At 53.8% G+C, this 19,085-nt stretch overlaps 7 protein-coding genes and 2 non-coding genes across 9 annotated transcripts; 5 read left to right on the top strand and 4 right to left on the bottom strand.

Moving 5' to 3' along the window:
• Positions 1–1,032: 1,032 nt before the first annotated feature.
• BO82DRAFT_380095 (putative tannase) lies at positions 1,033–2,974 on the top strand (the record flags this gene model as incomplete). The annotated part of the gene is made up of 3 exons (XM_025637734.1): positions 1,033–1,423; positions 1,480–1,761; positions 1,826–2,974. 3 exons carry the CDS (start codon positions 1,033–1,035, stop codon positions 2,905–2,907), a joined length of 1,755 nt encoding a protein of 584 aa, XP_025496649.1. The 3' UTR covers positions 2,908–2,974.
• Positions 2,975–4,165: 1,191 nt separating this feature from the next.
• BO82DRAFT_t26 lies at positions 4,166–4,239 on the top strand. The gene has a single exon. It is a non-coding gene; the product is annotated as a tRNA-Asn (tRNA).
• Positions 4,240–4,761: 522 nt separating this feature from the next.
• On the bottom strand, positions 4,762–5,319 carry BO82DRAFT_360751 (uncharacterized protein; the record flags this gene model as incomplete). The annotated part of the gene is made up of 1 exon (XM_025636786.1): positions 4,762–5,319. The coding sequence occupies one exon, from the start codon at positions 5,317–5,319 to the stop codon at positions 4,762–4,764; it is 558 nt and encodes a 185-aa protein (XP_025496648.1).
• A 614-nt stretch (positions 5,320–5,933) lies between these two features.
• BO82DRAFT_397619 (uncharacterized protein) lies at positions 5,934–6,978 on the top strand (the record flags this gene model as incomplete). Its single annotated transcript, XM_025638958.1, has 2 exons — positions 5,934–6,360; positions 6,446–6,978. The coding sequence occupies 2 exons, from the start codon at positions 5,934–5,936 to the stop codon at positions 6,976–6,978; spliced, it is 960 nt and encodes a 319-aa protein (XP_025496647.1).
• A 567-nt stretch (positions 6,979–7,545) lies between these two features.
• On the bottom strand, positions 7,546–7,617 carry BO82DRAFT_t24. Its single transcript has one exon. It is a non-coding gene; the product is annotated as a tRNA-Ala (tRNA).
• An 819-nt stretch (positions 7,618–8,436) lies between these two features.
• BO82DRAFT_300290 (cytochrome P450) lies at positions 8,437–10,124 on the bottom strand. The gene has a single exon (XM_025632052.1). The coding sequence runs from the start codon at positions 10,067–10,069 to the stop codon at positions 8,477–8,479; it is 1,593 nt and encodes a 530-aa protein (XP_025496646.1). The 5' UTR covers positions 10,070–10,124; the 3' UTR covers positions 8,437–8,476.
• A 2,017-nt stretch (positions 10,125–12,141) lies between these two features.
• On the top strand, positions 12,142–12,995 carry BO82DRAFT_388595 (uncharacterized protein; the record flags this gene model as incomplete). The annotated part of the gene is made up of 3 exons (XM_025638396.1): positions 12,142–12,267; positions 12,330–12,499; positions 12,567–12,995. The coding sequence occupies 3 exons, from the start codon at positions 12,142–12,144 to the stop codon at positions 12,976–12,978; spliced, it is 708 nt and encodes a 235-aa protein (XP_025496645.1). The 3' UTR covers positions 12,979–12,995.
• Positions 12,996–13,165: 170 nt separating this feature from the next.
• BO82DRAFT_325536 (uncharacterized protein) lies at positions 13,166–15,303 on the bottom strand. Its single transcript, XM_025632878.1, has 2 exons — positions 14,156–15,303; positions 13,166–14,101 (listed from the first exon to the last, which is right to left on the bottom strand). Exons 1-2 carry the CDS (start codon positions 14,871–14,873, stop codon positions 13,305–13,307), a joined length of 1,515 nt encoding a protein of 504 aa, XP_025496644.1. The 5' UTR covers positions 14,874–15,303; the 3' UTR covers positions 13,166–13,304.
• A 628-nt stretch (positions 15,304–15,931) lies between these two features.
• BO82DRAFT_272568 (Zn(II)2Cys6 transcription factor) lies at positions 15,932–18,194 on the top strand (the record flags this gene model as incomplete). The annotated part of the gene is made up of 2 exons (XM_025631027.1): positions 15,932–17,104; positions 17,163–18,194. The coding sequence occupies 2 exons, from the start codon at positions 15,932–15,934 to the stop codon at positions 18,192–18,194; spliced, it is 2,205 nt and encodes a 734-aa protein (XP_025496643.1).
• Between the last annotated feature and the right edge of the window lie 891 nt (positions 18,195–19,085).

The raw sequence follows: 19,085 nt of genomic DNA, 5'->3' as shown, positions 1-19,085 counted from the left end.
CCCATCAGTTGGGTGGACTATAGCAGAGCTGACGAAGCCACTTACTCTGCATGCATAAGCGAGATTGACTCGCAGCGTGGGAAAGCTTAGTACTGATTACCTGAAAGCCGGCGGCTGGGCTCTCCGTGATTCTCTTATGGCAATGAGAATGAAGATTTTGACATCCGAGCTGGGGATTCCACTTGTATAGCAGAACGTGGGGTAGCATTGTCACCTGGATCTTCCAGATGGCGCTCAAGGTTTACACTCCTCAATCCTTGCCGGGGGGCAAGGGATCTCGCCACAAAAACAGTACTCAGCCCGGTGGGCAACTAGGTTGCAGGATGAAGACACTTGTAAGGGCACCTGGCATACCAAATTGGCTCGGAAGACCCTAATCCAGCGCCAAGCGTGTGCCAAGCATCCCAGATCGGTTATCAGTGGGGCGTGCGGATAAGCTTATTCCCGCCCTAGCATCCTCACAAAACACCATCGAATTTGGGAGTGGCTTCGAGGGCTTGATGCAGAATTGATTCCAGAAACATTGAACACACAGTTGACTGGCCTAATTTCTATCATTTCTATATCTGGAATCGTATTGTACTTCCAGACTGTTGGGTCACATCTCAAGACCGCAAGGCCAGAAGGCAAAAAGTGCGAAATTACTCTGGCACTCTCCATCACTGCAATTACGCTAGAGGTGCCGTTCACTTGGCAGTGGACTAAGGCTGAAGCAACAGCAGACTTAACATCAGTTTTATCAGGGAACCCTTTGACCCTAAGTGCTGGGGAGGGCCACGCAAGCGGGTGACGAGGGATGAAGGGAACCGGGCAGGGACGTCAAACACAAGTGGGCCCAAACATGCTTTCCGCCTCCGTTCCAATTATGGGTCGACTATCCATGGATGCTCTTCGATCATGCAGTGCCTCATACTTGAGACTGCATTTGCTTAAATAGAAGCCATTGCCTCCTCGAGTCGATCTTTTCATCATCCAGCCTCATTCATTCTTTTCTTGAGTCTACCAACCAATCCGGTCATTTCAGCTCCTACCATGGGCAAGTATTCCCGTGCAGCTGTTGCTGCTCTGGCAGCCGCAACGGCCAATGCCACTTCGCTCTCTGATCTGTGTACTGTGTCCAACGTTCAGTCTGCTCTGCCGTCCAATGGCACCCTTCTGGGCATCAACATGATCCCCTCGTCTGTCACCGCGGGTGTCACCACCTCCAGCGGTGGCATGGGCGGCGGCATGAAGCGAGCGGACAGCTACACCTACTGTAACGTGACTGTCGCTTACACCCACACCGGCAAGGGCGACAAGGTCGTCCTTAAGTACGCCTTCCCCAGCCCGTCTGAATTCAAGAACCGCTTCTACGTTGCTGGAGGTGGTGGCTTCTCGCTCTCCAGCGACGCGACTGGCGGTCTCGAGTATGGCGCTGCATCGGGTGAGTCGTCATGAACAGCAATCCTGGTTACTAAGGCATTTTCTAACATGATGAAGGTGCCACTGATGCCGGCTACGACGCTTTCTCCTACAGCTACGATGAGGTTGTGCTGTACGGCAACGGCTCCATCAACTGGGATGCCACCTACATGTTCGGCTACCAGGCCTTGGGTGAAATGACCCAGATTGCTAAGCCCCTTGCTCGGGGTTTCTATGGTCTGGACAGCGGCAAGAAGATCTACACTTACTACGAGGGTTGCTCCGACGGTGGTCGTGAGGGTATGAGCCAGGTTCAACGCTGGGGATCCGAATATGATGGTGCCATCACTGGAGCTCCCGGTAAGCCAGACCCTTACAGACATCTACATTCTGACCGCGTCAATCCCTAACTTGTTCACAAAAGCCTTCCGTTTCGCTCAACAACAGGTCCACCACGTTTTCTCCTCGGCCGTCGAGCACACCATGGACTACTACCCCGAGCCGTGCATGCTCGACAAGATCGTCAACGCCACCATCGAGGCCTGCGACCCTCTGGACGGCCGTACCGACGGTGTTATCTCCCGTACCGACCTCTGCATGCTAAACTTTAACCTAACCTCCGTCATCGGCGAGTCTTACTACTGCGCTGAGCAGAACTACACCTCCCTGGGCTTCGGCTTCAGCAAGCGCGCCGAAGGCAGCTCAACCAGCTACCAGCCCGCTCAGAACGGCACTGTGACCGCGGAGGGCGTTAAGCTCGCCCAGGCGATCTACGACGGCCTGCACAACAGCCAGGGCGAGCGCGCCTACCTGTCGTGGCAGATCGGCTCTGAGCTGTCGGACGCGACGACCGAGTACAACTCCGACACCGGCGCGTGGGAGCTCGACATCCCCTCCACCGGCGGCGAGTACGTGACAAAGTTCGTGCAGCTCCTCAACATCGACAACCTGTCGAACCTCGACAACGTCACCTACGACACGCTGGTCGGCTGGATGAACACGGGCATGATCCGCTACATCGACAGCCTGCAGACGACGATCCCCGACCTGACCGAGTTCGAGTCCTCCGGCGGCAAGCTGCTGCACTACCACGGCGAGTCCGACCCGTCGATCCCCGCCGCCTCCTCCGTGCACTACTGGCAGGCCGTCCGCTCCATCATGTACGGCGACCTCAGCTACCAGGAGTCGCTCCAGAAGATGGCCGACTGGTACCAGTTCTACCTGGTTCCCGGCGCCGCCCACTGCGGCACCAACTCCCTCCAGCCCGGCCCCTACCCCGAGGACAACATGGAGATCATGATCAACTGGGTCGAGAACGGCGTCAAGCCCTCCCGTCTCAACGCCACCGTCTCCTCTGGCTCCTACGCCGGCGAGACCCAGATGCTCTGCCAGTGGCCCACCCGCCCGCTCTGGTCCAGCAACAGCAGCTTCTCCTGCGTCCACGACCAGAAGTCCATCGACTCGTGGACCTACGAGTTCCCCGCCTTCAAGCTTCCCGTCTACTAAGCTGGCCTTGCCGTGACCTCGTCACTTTAGTCTCTGTGACAGATGATAAGAGCCCTTTCGCTTCTCGCCATCCTGTATCCTAGTATTAGCTTTAGACTTTAGCCACCAATCACTCTTATCTGTACCATCTGACTGTATTCACATCTGAAATATCAGCCTCGCATTCTAGAGAATCCGCAACAAATACCCCAAGAACGTTGCGCACCATCATCCCACCGTGTAATAGACCTCTCGAGACTAAATGCCAAGCATGACCCATCCCCCATCAACTCCCAACCATCAAATATCGCCCCTCTCGCACCGAGACCTATCTTGGCTTTCCGTAATTCCCCCGAAGAAACGCGGAGCACACGTCACTGCCAAGAACCTCCATATCCTACCCAGCCATCTCGATTCGATTAGGTTCCCATGAAACCCTGAAACCCCAAAAAATGCTCCAGGCCCAATCAGGGTCTGACCCCCTCCTCGAATACAAGCACCTCTTCCGGCCAGCAGGGGAAAAGAAAAGAATTACAGTCTGCGATTGCCATTCAGTAGGCCCAGCCCCAACAGAATCAGAAACATAACGGAGGTCCTCCACTGCGTAACCCTCACCACTGATCGGCAGGAACCACTCCCGCCTGGGTGTGACTAGGTAGGGATCCACGTAATCCTTCGTAGACATTTAGGGATTTTTAAGGGCAGCGAGATATGGAGTGGGGCTGGGGGGCAGATGGTGATTCGTGGGCGGGAAAATAGGGTGGGACTCCACATCGGGGGTCGGGGGTTTTTGGAGCGGTGACCTCCGAGGTTGCGATACTCGGTTCGATTTCATTCCATTCTATTGTTGGAAAGGGCTTTTAGGGGTGTTGGAGCGGATGCGGCTGGGTTTCAGCGTGGGGAATATTGATATACTAGGCTGGGGATGATCGATGGTGTGATGTTTGTTTGGTGGGCTTGAAGTAAGCCGATGGGAAGTGGAGGTTGGGTACAGGTTGAAATATATATCTGGTCTTCAAGTGGGTGTCAGGCTGAAGCATGTGGTCGATGTTATCGATGTATTATCAGCCATGGTCAGTTAGTCCATGCTTGGGCTCAGGAATAGATCGGTATCAATGCAAAGAATAGAGAAAGTGCGTTTTGGAGAGGTTTTCCATTCCACGTAGAATGTGCACGCACAGCGGGCTACGGGATCATTGGTTGTGTCGAGGAGGATTATAGCGTAATTCTTTTAAACAAGAATATAGATGCAACGAATTGACTAGCATACATCAAGCACGTCTTGGTGGCGCAATTGGTTAGCGCGTACGACTGTTAATCGTGAGGTTGAGAGTTCGATCCTCTCCTAGGACGTCATATCTTTTTTACAGTTTGGTTTTTGTTCGCGCGCCTGGCGCCCAGGAGAACCTAGAAATGCGAGATAAGATGTGTCCAGCATTGGCCCATTATTCTGCGGCTCGCTGTTCTACCTGACCCGTTGTTGCGTGATGTCATGGACCGGTATACTTCCGGTCCAACTTCCCTTACAGCATTCGTTATGTCACTGTTGACACCTTAAAGAAATCCCATGTAATACAAATAACCCAAGAAGCCACGTCGTGCAAGCAAGAGCCTTCGCTGGAACAAGCCATCATGAATTACCATTACATCCGCGTGAGAATATCATAGCAATGATTGTCACCCGCTTCAAAGATCCAACCCTAAACCCCTACTATGCAACAGGTTCTTCTTTAGCCAAGAGGTCAACCTGATCCTGCAAAAAACACCAATGTAACACTCGTCGCATTCCCCTTTTCGATCATATACTTCGACACGCCCGCGCTGAACTCGATCCTCCCCAACATCAGGCGCCATGGCAATGCGCCACGCCAGCATTTACCTCGCCACATTCCAGGCCACCTCTTCCGCGACGGTGGCAAACGTGGAGGCATGGAAGTCTCCGGTCTTGTTGCATCTGCGGTCGAAGCTGTCGGTGTAGAGGTCCACCCACGCGCCGTAGTGCTCGAAGACAGAAGGAGGGTAGACGGGAGAGCAGAGAATTTCTTCCGCCTCCAGCATGCAGTCGCCTTCCCCACCCCGCAGGTTGTCGTAATCACGCCAGATGAAAACCGTGCCCCAGTCGGCGAGGATCCGGTAGTGTCGGGATGGCTCTGATACAGGGGGTTCCTCATTCGGCGTCGTCAGAGGTTCGCGAGTTGACATCTCGACGGTTATGGGGTTCGAAAGGGACGACTGATCTTCCTGTGCATTCTGGATTTTGGGACCAGGTCGAAGTTGGTTTCCACGAGTGTGAAGCTTGGTATCTAGCTCAGATAGCGGCTCGTCGGTGAGGCGATGCCATGCATCCCCTAGGTTTCTGATGGCTTTGATGCAGCGTTGCGATTGCGGCTGGCGGGCCAATACGGCCAGTGGTTTGAGGAGGTCGGAGGGCATGGTGGCGTGCAGTGCAGCTGGAGGAGGTCTTATTTCTACGAAATGAGGTGGTTGATAAGGAGGTGAGATGGATGGTGAGGTAGGACAGAACGCGTGCTTGTATTGTACTGTGCGTATTGCCCCTGTAGCAGTTCCCATGATTTAACACTCCAGAGACTATTTATATCAGAGCATATAATATATCTCGAATCTCTGCTGTGCAGACAGCGGTTGAATAATTGAAAGTCGGTGGTGTATAGTGAATAAACAGAGGCGAAAGTGACAACAAGCATGCAGCTAGGTGCGGGTTACCTTTTTTCTTCTTTAAAAGAACACGCTCTTTGATATCACACGCTCTTGTGGATCTATCGCAGTCCCTTCTGCTTCACCTTGTGGTTTTCCCTCAAGAACACCCCTAATGTCTCCTCCACAGACATTGTTTCCCCAACGCTGCTCCGCTCGGCCATCAAGTATTAGCCCGGCTACTCTTTATCAACAACGCAACTCCCAAACCTCAAAATCGTGATCATCGAAAAGCCATCCACAAGCGAGGAAAATGAGCCCCAGCCCCCCAAAAGCAGACCATCGCAGTCAACCGGGCCACGCTCATCAAAGGATGCCAGTACTTCCGGAATATGCTCGCCTGCCACCGCTGGACAGAATCTCGCCGTGACACGATCACGCTGCAGGACGACCACATCGTCGCCATGGAGATCCTGCTACGCAAGCTCCACGCGACCTTAGGCGCGATGAGCGTGAAGGAGATCTCCGTCGCGGACGTCTGGCATCTGGTGCTCGCCTGCGGCAAGTACGGCCTCAACCCGAATGAGTTTAGGGGTTGGTTTGCATCGTGGGCGAAACGCGCCGTAACTCAGATCGACAATTTTTACCGTGGCGACGAGCGGATCTACCACCGCCAGATCCTGTTCCCGAGCTGGGCGACCGACCATGCGGCCCTCTTCGCCGAGGCGACCAAGTCCCTGGTCTACAGGAGTGAGGCGCATATCGCCGAGCGCAACCCCACGAAGGTCGATCAGATGCATCTGCCGCCCCGGATTCTGCGTGCGTATCCGTTTCCTCAGACTCACCGGGCATTCTTGTTACATCCTTCCTTTTGGGATCAGAGCTAACGCCCAGACTCCCGCAGAGCAAATAAACGCCGTCCGCGGCCGCCTCCGCAACATCGCGCACAAAGGCCTCTTCGACCGGATCGCGACGACCCTAAAAGCCTCCTCCGCCCCCTGCTGCGAGCGCACCGTCTTCGAGTTCTTCCGCGAGCTGCAGCGCATCAGCGTCTGGTCGTTTGAGGACTGCATGCGGCACTGCAGCATCGACGATCTGGTCTTCCGCATGAAGCGGTTCGATGCGAGCAAGATGCGCGAATACCGGGACCCCAAGACCCAAAAGCCGATGGATGGTTTCGCCTGCGAACATGGCTGGAAAGCTGTGGTGGCCGGCGCCGCGAAGCGCGTCGAGGCGTACTTCGACGGGCTGTGTCTGGATTGCATGGATCTGACCAAGAACCTGCACAAGGGTGGGGATCGGGATCGGGATTATTGGGCGTATATGCGGCCGCGGGATCGGTACGATGAGAATTGTCGGATCAAGCATGGCGAACCGACCTGGTACTTTAGCTTCATGGGGAGGCGGGAGAAGAAGGGGTTGATTGCGGATGTTTAGGGAGGGAGTGTACCTGTCGCATGGCTACTACGGTAGTGGCTCGTCGCGACAAGACCTGCAATTCGTGGTGCTGTTTCTTTGTCGTCGGTTTCTGCAATCTGCTCGATATGACGAGGGACTTTGTTCGGGGGCTCGTGGCCTACTTCCCAGCCTTTGTATCCTGGTTTCCCGAGAACTCCATTCTCCTCCTATGCCTGTCGTGTTTTCGAGATGATCTCCTATAGTAAGGTCATAGAACTCCCGCATAAAAAGGCCCAGCGCTCAACAAGGACATACAGGGAACTGCAAGCACCACATATTAGAGATTCTCCGCCACGGCACCCCTTGGAGTGACTATAAAAGAGACCGCTGTATTTGCCAGGGCTTCTATCTCCGCATCATGTATAGCTTTCCCAGCAAGGCTCCACAGCTACCATGCCAACCTTCCACAACCGGAGGCCCAGTGAGCAAAAGCAAAAGAAACATTCCTCGACGCTGATACTAGCCCGACTCGATAAGAATCCGCCATCCCCACGCGTCGAACATGCCACCTGGAGTCAGTCAACAATGACAGAAGGCCAAAAAAGATGGAGCTGCGGGGAATCGAACCCCGGACCTCTCCCATGCTAAGGGAATATTATACCACTAAACCACAGCCCCAATTATTGAAAGCCGGATCGAAACTGCGTACCTTGTTCTTAGACCACGTGTAGCAGCCCTGCTTACAGGGATGTGAGCACACCCCTTTGCAGGAGGTGTCCTTGGACTAGAGTATATATATTAGTTATCGTCCTGACAGCTCTCAGTGAGCTTTGTAGTGCATCTGCTTGCTGGGCACAGTGAATATAGTGCCTTCTTGTCGGTCGGTTGTGATGATGGACTGGCGCTACGAAAATATATAAGCACTCAAAAGATTGTATGATATCCCGCGTAGCCCTAATTCAACCTCTCTCTCTGAGATTTCCCAAATGTGTAACATATACAACTAAGGAAAATACACTCAGACACCTCTGCGGCACAATTGACCGACCAATCCGATAAATACGGCTAGAAAAATATCTGCCACATGTAAGAGCCACAAGCCAAATTGTATTGCACTAGGTATAATGTTGCTGGGAAATCAAGATTTTCCGCAGCGAGTCATTGTGCCACATGTGGCCGGCTGGAGATGTCTCATCAATGTTACGAATCTAAAAAAAGTTCACACGAGAAGAAATAGGCTGGGAACGCCCTGGGCACGTCCATGATAATTACGAGATCACTTAGCCACGTAATGCCAATATCAGTTCAAGGGATATGTTATGGCGTCTATCTCCTATGTCCCTTTCACAGACTCAATACAAGGGGCATCTGTCTCTGGTACTCATTTCAAGCTGCACACAGGACTAAGCATGAGCTAGGATCGACCAACGACGGGCAGCTCAATTAGAGAATCGATTGTAAATGGTCTGTCTATGTGCTTATGGCCACCCCGACAAGACACAGTGTTACTGAGGACTGGCCCCTTTAGTTACAGCTTTTAAAACTCCGCCCCAATCTGCCGAAGTAGCGCCGTGTGATCCGTGCCATAAGTGTCCCCCGCTCGCGCGATCGCCTCACGCACCCACGATCCGCGCGGGATGAATCGCGCCGTGAAGGGCAGCGCGCGCATGACCAGACCGTAGGTGCATGCTTCCGGGTCGACGGGGATCGGCTCGCCCGTCTCCACGGACACACCGGCTCTGATATCAAACGACCAGAGCAGCCGCGCCACCACGATCCAGAGGACATTGCGCGCGAAGTACCGCCCGGGGCAGGTCCGTCGTCCATACCCGAACGCGGGCGCCGGAAGAGAGGAGCGTAATGCTCCGTGGTCATCTAGCCAGCGTTCCGGAATAAAGCCGTCGGTGTTGGGGCCGAACACGGCCTCCTCGCGGGCGATCGTCCAGATGTTGGCCACGACCACCGAGCCCTTGGGGATGCGGTAGCCGTGGTAGGTCGTCTCCTCGCGGTTGAGGTGCGGCGCGCCCTCCGGGCCGGCCGGCCGCCACCGGAGCACTTCCTCGACGATCGCGGTGATGTACGGCAGGTTGGGCTTGTCGTCGGGCCGCGGCAGCCGGTCCTGGCCGACCACGGCGTCGAGTTCGGCGCGGGCGCGGGCGATGAAGCCCTGGTTTTGGGTTATACACGCCACCACAAACCACACCAGGCTGTCGGTCGTGCCGTCGAGCGCTGCGTCGATCATCGTTCCCAGCTCGAAGGCGAGCTCGTCCAGCGGCATGTCACGATCATCATCCTTTTCCACGGTCTCCTTTAGATGCTTGGAGATGTTCCAGGAGTCCGAGTCTTCCAGCGCCCGCCGGAAGTTGCTGAGACGCAGGGCATACTTGGTGCGGTAGTGATTTTCCGCTTTCGCCTTCCAGGGCGCCAGAAAGCCCGGTAGGTGGTTCAGCACCGGGAACTGGTCGACAATATGCGCGCCCACCTGAATGAACTCGGAGAACTCCTCGTTGAGCTTGACCACGCTACGAAGGACGGGGTCGTTGGGATCCTGGATCCGGAAGCCGTACAGTAAGGTGTGGATGATACTCGCTGTGGTCCGCTGGAACGCCCCTTGGACATCGATTCCTGTACTCGCGCTTGTTTGCAAGAGATCGTACAGCAACTGCTGTGATTCCAGTGTTTGGATGGGGAGGTATGCGGCTGCTGGAGTCGCGTTCAGCACGGACACCTGGAGCCGCTGATGATGCCGGAATTGATCGGTGTAGTTCATCATGAGGATGTTGAGCCCCTTTAATGCTAGCTCCGTCGCCAGAAACAGTCGAGGTCGGTCGGAAAAAATCGCTCCACGCTTTGCGAGCAGGTCATGGGCTACTTCCGAGGTCGACAAAATGATGAGCGGTTGTCCAAGCATGTTGAGGTGAACGATGGGTCCATACTGCTCATTCCATTGGCGATAGGTCCTCCATCCATGGGACTTGGGAGCTTGATGGACATTGCCTATCAGAGGCAGTGGCTTGGGCCCTGGCGGTAAGGGCAAAGAAGAAGATGATGATTTTGGCCGGCGTGTGACGAAGTACACGCTAATCAGGAGGAGAAACCCTATAAGTACGGCGGAAGTTGTTGGATGCATGACGAGGTGAACGATGGTGGAATACAAAATCGAAACGAGGGCCAGGCCCTTTTAGAGGTGATGGAGGATGTATCTGTAGATTCAAGGAAAGGGAAAAGAACATCAACAGCTGTTGGAGGAGGAGAAGGTGCGAAGAAGCTATATCCCTGATTTTGGAGTCAAGGTCACATGACCATCTGTAGTCCGACAGTGGACCAGCATTCACATTACCTAGGAGAGTCTTCACAGGGATCGAAAATGCACACATTTAGGCAATAATCCGCCGCCCAAGAACTGGTTAGTTTTTATTAAACCGCCGCATGCCACAAGAGTTTCTTCGAGGCCACGTCACTACGACGGTACTGGCCAAATTGCGAAACAGAAACCAGAGCGACTGAACGATATGCTCCAGTGGGGTACGACTGGACCTGCCTACAGATAGATCAGATCTGGCATGTCCTGTGTTGCTTGTGTTGCTTATGTTGCGGGGATTTCTGGTTCGCTGTGCTGCGCCTCGATCCCGACTAGGGCCACTGTAGTTTGAGCGTTAGTGTGGTTTCTAGTGCTTACTGTTGAATCGGCGAAATATGTAGCCTTGCTTAGACACGCCTTGCTTTCCCATTGCCTGTCTTTTGTCCGACTTTCGACCGGATATAGCAAAAGCGTTTTCGCAGCTTGATGTAGACCATGTAACTCGATCCACGGGCCGCTCCCCGTAAGCACTGGCTCCGCTTGCAGCAGAGCAGCCGAAGCATCGATTTTACCATGGAATCCGTCCAACGTCAGATATACTAAGCGATTGTTTTATGCTTTTGCCGCCATTCGCTCAAATATCACATTCGCCAAAGCCCTACCTTGATCGGCTCTCATCATGTGGCGTCTGTAATTGTCCTTCGAGATGGAGTTACAAAAGGTTCATCACGCTTCACGCACGTGTAGACAATGGTTTCTGATACATAATAGGTTGAGGAGGCCCAAGGATCCCCTCTGGTGGAGTGACTCCAGCTGCCATGAGTGGCTTAAGAGATCCAAATACGTTCAAGGAGGGTCTGTTTATACTTGAGGGGTAGCAGAGTCACGTGTTATCGACAAGCTGTCAGCGGGTACAATGATACTACAGTCAAGTCGCGTTCGGAACATAGTACTTCCGGATCAGGGCTGAAAGATAAGCGGGGCGGGTGCTTTGTTCCAAATTTTAATAAATGCTGTCCATATCCAGGACTCTCCCACTCCTGTTTTCAGTTGCGCTTCACCTACGGACTATTTTTTTTCTCAAGTTTAGCTTCGTTGCTGCTTTTGTCTTCACCCCTGTCAAGCTGACACTCACTCATCTGAAGTCCCCGGATCTATCTAATCTAGACCCTGACCTTGCCGGAAAAGCGGATATATCTATCCGCCGTGGAGCCGCCCGACTAACAAATCACGTGCACAAGATCCCCTTGCTTCTAAGCCTTATTGAGGAAGCGTGAAGATGGATGGATTCAGGCTATCTCTATGGAACTAACTAAGGGCCGCCGAAGGCGTGTTACACACTCAAATACCTGCTAATACGGGTCAAACTTGGACCAAACTTCTGTCCCCTGACCGCTCCATCCCCAAGACGAGTATCCCAAATCCCTGCACCGCATGTGGCTGGACCTCTGAACGCCAGACTGCCGAGTGCCTGATGCAACTTCGCAAGCTCCAGTCTCCTAAGATGCATTCGGTCGATGGACAGCCGCTCTATTCTGCCTTTCTTTTCCTAGATGAGTAAGCAGTAGTTTTAGGAACCGGAGGGACAAGGGAAGACTCACACACTACGTACTGGAAAGAAATTGGGCCCACCTGAAGCTGCAACTAGTCCCCATGTAACTTGACACGATTCGACATAGTGACCCAAGATCTAAGCCCCAAAGGAGATTTGCCAAGCAGGGGTTCGGCCAGACTAGCCTCTCTTGGCAAGGCCTCAGCTTATGGTACCTGATAGTTTGCTCCAGCCGAGGGTCCAGCCGAGAGCTCCTCCTCCTTTCTTTCTGCTGAGAAACCTTTGTTGGTTCCTCCAAAGCATCCTTCTTTATCGCTACACCGAGTGGTTTGTTTATCCTGCAGTTAGAATGCACGTTAAGTTGGTCCTGTGTCTGGCGGCCGCCACCCTTGTCGCCGCCGAGAACATTGTCACCACCACCCTTTTCATCCCGGATACGGACGCCGAGTCATTGGCGGGCTCAGTCATGGGCGTGGTAGGTGCTGACTACCGTCGCGGGCGCTGACTTGATGCGCCGCAGACTGACAGACAGGATAGGCTGCAACTGCTACTACCTTCTTTGTCAACTGTCCGACCGCAACTGGTATCAGTGATGATGATGATGATGGTGATGATGGTGATGATGACTGCGGCATGGGGGCCGGGATGACGATTATCGCTGGTCCTCAAACCACCAGCTATCTCATGGGAGAGCCAGCAGATGATATGTATGTGGCCTTCGTCCTCCCTTTTCAGCAGTCTTGCGAGGATCATGTGCTAACTTGCACCGTTCAGCTATATGTCCATGGCTTGTTCTGTGCAAGGAATTACTTACGGGGTCTGCACGGAGATGATTTCGGGCACCGGGGCGGATTACCCGGGGACGTATACCACGACCATGGGGACTGATGACCTCTGCTGCTTTGTGCCCGTGACAATCACGGCGGGCACGCTTACCGGTGGTGCTGGAGATGCCACCTCCCCTGCGAGTGTACTAGCTACGGGAACGGCTACCGCCACCACTACCAGTGCCTCCGCTACCGGCACGGACCCTGCAATTAGCGACAAATCGGTTGCTGCCACCGCCTCCACGACCACTCACAATAGCACGACCCAGAGCACTGGAGCTGCGGCACTCCTTACCTATGATTCGACTGTGATCTTGGGAGGTGCTGCGGCGGCTGCCCTTGTGGCCGCAGCTTTATAGAATACGAGGAAGAAAAGTGTGGATCGTTTGGTGGAGACACGTCGGCTTGGCAATATCGGACCTCTTAATGGTGGTCACAAAAAGCATCAAGTTTGACAGATAAGGAAGGTGATGACACGTATATGGGCTTGTCCCAGAGCCCAAGAGGCTCCGGGCTCATAACCTGTGAGCGATTTTAGGCACTCAGGGGTAGGCAATATAGAACGATTTCTTGATTTTTCTGTGGTTCTTAGGTTGTTTCACTATCGGAGTTCTCTGCGTGTAAACAAAAGGTAAAGGCCTTTGGATCACGTGGCCGGTGTACTCCGGAACGCCGACATACTGCTTCAAACAGAACTGCGCCTAATACAGGCACGCAACCCATGACGTGTGCTGGACTTCCCATCAAGTGAAGGCTGTGCAGAAGCACTCGACCGTGGCGAAAGTTTTCTCTTTGCAGAGATATCGGATTCGATGTCGATCGCGATCTCGACTCCCCGGCCCTCAATATCCTTCATGCACCGTTGTGCTTGTTCTTCCATTTGAACCATGTATCCTTGCACCTGCTCCTCCATTTCTTTCATACAGTCATTCGCCGTGTTGCGTACCTCGATGTTACCAGTGTCGATCTCTTCTTCGAATTGTGCTTCTTTCTGGGTGCATACGTCGTAGAGCTGATCGCGACATTCGGCTACGGCGCAGTCGACGTAATGCGCGAGCCGGCGCTCAACTGTCTTATCGATGTATCGTTCGAGCCGGCGCCCAATCATCACCATGTCGGCCTCGAGAGAGCTGCCTACAGGCTCGAGCTCGCGTGCCAGACGGCGGTCGACGTCTTCCGGTATGGCTAGCAGATGTTCGCGGCCGGAACGAATTAACAGTCTACGGATCAGGTCATCAGAAACACCACGGAGCTCGTGTTCAAGATGCGCGAGTCTCTGAGACTCTGTTTGGCCGCGGGAGGAAGCACGCTGAAAGTGAGTCCGATGGATCGAGGACGGTGATCGGGACGGAGCCCGTGTACTCGGCGTGTTGACTTCAGTCGCAATATCAGTCGGAACTTCAGTTGGAGAGCCTATCGGTTCAGGGGATAGAAGGAGCAATTTTTTTCGTTCTTCAGTGTTGGGTGATATTGACCGTGGGTCTAGATACTATTACTAACTATTACACAAGGCGCTATGGTATGATGAGTAGATACCTCTGCGCCGTTTTCCTAGCACTTCTTTATATACGGGGAGATCCACCTGCTCGGAGACGGACTCCTGGCAATATGGGGGTGGATCGGGTGACAGAACAAAGACACGCCAATCTTTCTGGCAGACTCCGTGGCGAGCGGTGTTCAAAGGCACTGCTTGAAGACTTCTTTGACGCAGGGCATAGGAGAAATCATGTAGCTTATCAAGCTCGCTATTGACAAATTGTCGTCCGGTGAAGTGTAGACGGAGGAATTTGGATTGACAAATTTTGGCAAATGAGTGAAACTCCAAGTCTCCAGGTACGGCTGGTTTGAGAAAGTCCATGCCAGATGGACTAAGAACTATGCCGACCGTGTCGAGGCTAAGACTCAGTGTTGAGACGGCCGAAACTTTTGTAACAGGCGCCGGGAGCGAGGAAAGGAGACGATCTGGACAGAGTGAGTTGTTGCTTCTGCGAGCAAAACCGCACTTTCCGACTCGTTCAGGAGGGATATTCAGAGTCAGGACCTGGGATCTGCTGCTCGAGTTAGCGATGCTGATCGAGTTAGCGAGAGTTGTTGTGATCGAAAGCAAGATAGATGCTTGGTTGGCAGTTTGACCATCCGCAACAGTTCGGCCATGGACGATACGAAGGCGAGCGACACAGAAAACATCACAGTCGGGTGCGTGGACAAGGACTTTTGAGACCAATGGTCGATTCTGTGAAGTGGTAGTCGTCATTCTGCCCTTCTTAAACGATAACCCTCGAAAAATCGAGTAGCCCACCCACCCAGGCTTTGAGCGACGTGGAGCAGCCCTGACTCGCAATAGGAGGGGGGGGGAGCGCGGGGGGAAGAAATGGAATAGATGAATCGGAGGGGAGAAATGGAAGAATGAGAGTGTATGAGCTTCTGAGCCTGGTCACGAGTACATACCCAATCTGAGATCAACGAGTGAAAACAGAGAGCCCTATGAGAACACAGGAATGGCAGGACTGGATTCGAGGACGACAGAGCAAATACCAAGGAAGGAGGAAGGAGAGATGCGGTCTGGTCACGAGTACATGCCCAATCCGAGATCCACGAGAGAAAACAGAGAGTCCTATAAAAATACAGGAATGGCAGGACTGGCTTCGAGAACAGCAAGAAGATGGAGAATGAAGGATGGGGGGATGGGGGGATGGGAGATGGGAGATGATGTTGAAGATGAAGAAGAAGAAGACGAGGAGGACGAAGACGAGGATGCGAAGGAGAAGGAAGGAACGCGAAGGCGGAAGGCGCGGGCGGAAAGACGCGTGCCGTCCCGTGACCGCTGATGCTGCCTTAAAATGGCACCTTGAAATGTGGCTTATGATGATACAATAATGACTAAGCTAGTAACATATTTGGTAAGCAACTTAGGACCGCCAGTGCACTCTCCAACTCGTTGAGCTGTTCTTAGTACTGCAATCTTATTATAACAAATATTCCATTCAAAATTAAGGTAAGCTATACAAATATTGACAAGCCCGAAGATATCCTAGGTATCTGCCAGATGCCATGGGGAAGCCACCGGCCGATAACCGATCCGCCAATGATGGAAGCCAGTTGTCATTCCGTGGAAGACGTCCCGTCCCATCTCAGGAAGGTGATTCCGCGACTCGACGGAGCTATAATCAGCAGGCAGCCATTCCCGCATTTCCCGCATCTCCCGTATATCTATCTATCTGCCAGCTTCCGCATACCGTAATCTCCCCCTGTGTCTACATACCACTCAAGCTTTGTGTTTGTCTGCGAAATTTGCATGCCTGTGTCGCGAGAATGAGTCCCCAGCCAGGGTTGAAGAGGGAAATGCGGTCCCGCCGTCGGCACGCGGTGGGAGTGTGCAATGCATGCCGGCGACGGCATATCAAGTGCGACTTGGCTCGGCCAACCTGCTCGGCGTGCAAGGCAATCGGCGCGTTATGCGAGAGGTCCAACGCTCAGCTGACATGGACGTCGACCTCGGGACTCTCCTTTCAGGGCGACACCCGCGCCCACCACGGCCCCAGCACCACTACCACCACCACTACGGCCGTCCGACGACGCTATTTGTACCGGGAGCAGGACCGTGTAGCCACCAGTATCAGCCTCCTCTCTAGTCTCCATATGGCTTCGGTTGACAACAGTCTGCAGCAGATCGAGGACGAGTCCTGGCAGACCGCGCTCCACCCGGGCCAGAGCAACTTCATTGGGCCGTTTGGGGTGTTGAGTCTGCCGAATGACCCCGTTGCCCTGAGCTCTGGGAGTCAGGAAGAAGCCCGTAATAGTAGTAGTAACAGTAATCGGGACCAAACTCAATCGTTGGAGATTCCGCCCCCCCTGTTGGCGGGCTCGCTAGGCAGTCTGCCAACCGCAGAGGAATTGCTGCACTGGCCGGATCTATTGGAAATGGACATGTCCTGGCCAGGATTGTTGAATTTCAATGATCTACTCAATCCATTGCCGGAGCAGTCCGTCTCATTAGTGGCCGAGGGCGAAGAGCAAAGAAATGAGGACGCGCCACTCGATGGCTCGGTCCAAGCCCCCGGGCCGGGTTTCTCCTTGGGAGATATCCTAATCTCGGACGCCCAGATGCTTCTGAAGCGGTACCGAGATGTGGTCGTTGCCCATTCCTTTTCCTTTCCGCTCTCTGGAATGTCGCCATGGGAAAAGCTCAACGTGGATTCGGCGGTCATTACCTTGGGCCGGATCGCCTTTATGGGCACGGAGCGCATCTCACATGCTGCCATGTCCAACCTGCTCGCATTGATTGCGATTTCCGCCGTGCATAAGGCGGCCGCAGTACGGAAACAAGGGACGATGTCCAGTGAGTATTGGGAAGGAATCAGTGCGGCGAGCTATGCCAAGGGCAAAGATCATCTGCAACAGTCCCTCCGAAGTGAGATTCACAATGTGCCGCCGCCGAAATACAAGGAACAACTGATGGCCCTGTCGGCGATGCTTTCGTTTGCGGTAGGCCCTGGCTCTTTCCCTCGTCTCTCTTGCCCTTATGGTTGACCGGTCGTCTCAGATTCTCTCGAACTGCCAAGAAGAGGCCAGAGCATACTTGCTCGATTCCGAGCGCCTGTTACGTCTTCGGGGCCTAACCAAGCGCGCCTTCTCGCGCAAGGCACGATTACTACACCACGTATATACATGGAACCGGATCCTGGGAGAAAGCACGTTCGTCCTACGGGACTATAACAAGGACCCCAGTTTGACAGCACGGCCCGCCGAAGAGTCGCACGCCCGCTCAAACCCCTTCCGATCCAATCCGGATATCCACTTGGATGACTTTTTGCAACTGGACGTGAGCTCCAACAATCCCGAGCCGAAGAATCACAGAGACCAGGACGGAATACTCAATAACGTGCATATTGAAGAGTCGAGAGGGGACGCCCAGCCAATGTACCGGGAACTCTACGGAGTATCCGAGACCTGGCTTAGTCTTGTCTCGCAGACCACGCGGCTTGCCAATTTCGTCGACAAACTCACGGCCAGCAAGGGCCGGCAGGACCCAGGAATGATGGATGCGCTAGAGAATGCGAAACTGCGACTCGAGGAAAGAATCTGGAAGCTCGTCTCGCTTCATGATCCGCCCCCGCCCTTGGGGCCTCACGGACCCAATCTCGAAGGCAGTGTGGAGCATCCGAGGGCCTACATGGTCCATGCATTGAATCTGGGCCTAGTGATATTCTTCTATCGACGCATCAGAGAATCCAACCCGCGCCTGCTGCAACAGTACGTGAGCTCAATCGTCCAGGCACTGAAGGACTTTGCCGCCTCCTGCAAGGCCCTCCACCTCGAAGGGCCTGGGTCTCCCTGGCCGGCCTTTATGGCCGGCTGCGAGGCGATTACCCCCCAGGATCGGGACTATCTTCATCGCTGGATGGATGAAGCCCTAACATTGACGGGTTTTCTCAGATTCCGAACAATCAAACAATGCATGGAGGAGGTTTGGAGGCGACAGCTGGAAATAGCCGATCGGAGAGACGGGCGAGTGACGTATCATAGCTGGGTCGATACATGTCGAGAACACAACATGTATATCATGCTATCCTAAGTTGATTTGGCAACGGGGATTCTTGACGTTATAGGTCAACCGGAAATCATTTCTAGAGATGTGCAGGATCTTTCCGCTCGAGATCGTGGCCGGTCCATAATAGAAACCTGAGGTGCGGGACAGATCGACCGTTTCAACGGTCTTTGGCATTTGGACGGGGATTATGGGATGCAACCCGGGCAGGTGAGAAGAAGCGTCGGACGTCTGTGGCGGGGAGTCTTGTTTTGTTTTGTAGGGCCGCCAGTTTAGATATACTACCTTAGGGAGTCGGGACTGGTCGCTACCTTACTGCGCGCTCTGATGTGGGAATGTATAGCCTATATCGCCGAAGCACTTCCAAGCTGGGCAAAATCTCGTCAGAAGCGGATGCTGGGGATGTGGTTCCTGGGATGGATCCTGTTATCTGGTACTTAGTAGCCCTACTACGTACCCCGATCCCACGCGGTCTTACGGTCTTACGTGCAACCTATCGCGGAACCGAGACCTTGATCCGAAATTTCCTTCCTCCTGTCTTTTCGGCCCTTTTCAGCCCCTTTCAGCCGCTGAAAGTGCGTTGATAACGACTCGCGGCAACGGCATTGATCTCCTCTACGCCGTGGATACCTAGGGCACGCCAAGTCCTTGGACGGCGCCAGACCCGGAGCCATCTTCCCGAACCGGAACTGCCTTCCGTATCCCCAATATCTATCCTTGGGAGTGCGGACATGCACGCTTTTTCTGATGTTGCAGATGACCGAGCTGCGTGACGTTGATTGCCTGCTTTTCGCCAGACAGTTGAAGTTCCGCGGGATTGTATACCTAAATTGGAACAACCCTGTGACCCGAGGCCACATGTGCGCAGTCTATCCAGACCACCTGCCCCTTGTGTCAAGATTAAAAGACAAGGTTAGA

This window comes from Aspergillus uvarum (assembly GCF_003184745.1).
Source record: "Aspergillus uvarum CBS 121591 unplaced genomic scaffold BO82scaffold_3, whole genome shotgun sequence".
Taxonomy (NCBI): domain Eukaryota; kingdom Fungi; phylum Ascomycota; class Eurotiomycetes; order Eurotiales; family Aspergillaceae; genus Aspergillus; species Aspergillus uvarum.
The sequence above is the reverse complement of the archived record's forward strand: the minus strand, read 5'-3'. Positions and strand labels throughout refer to the sequence as shown.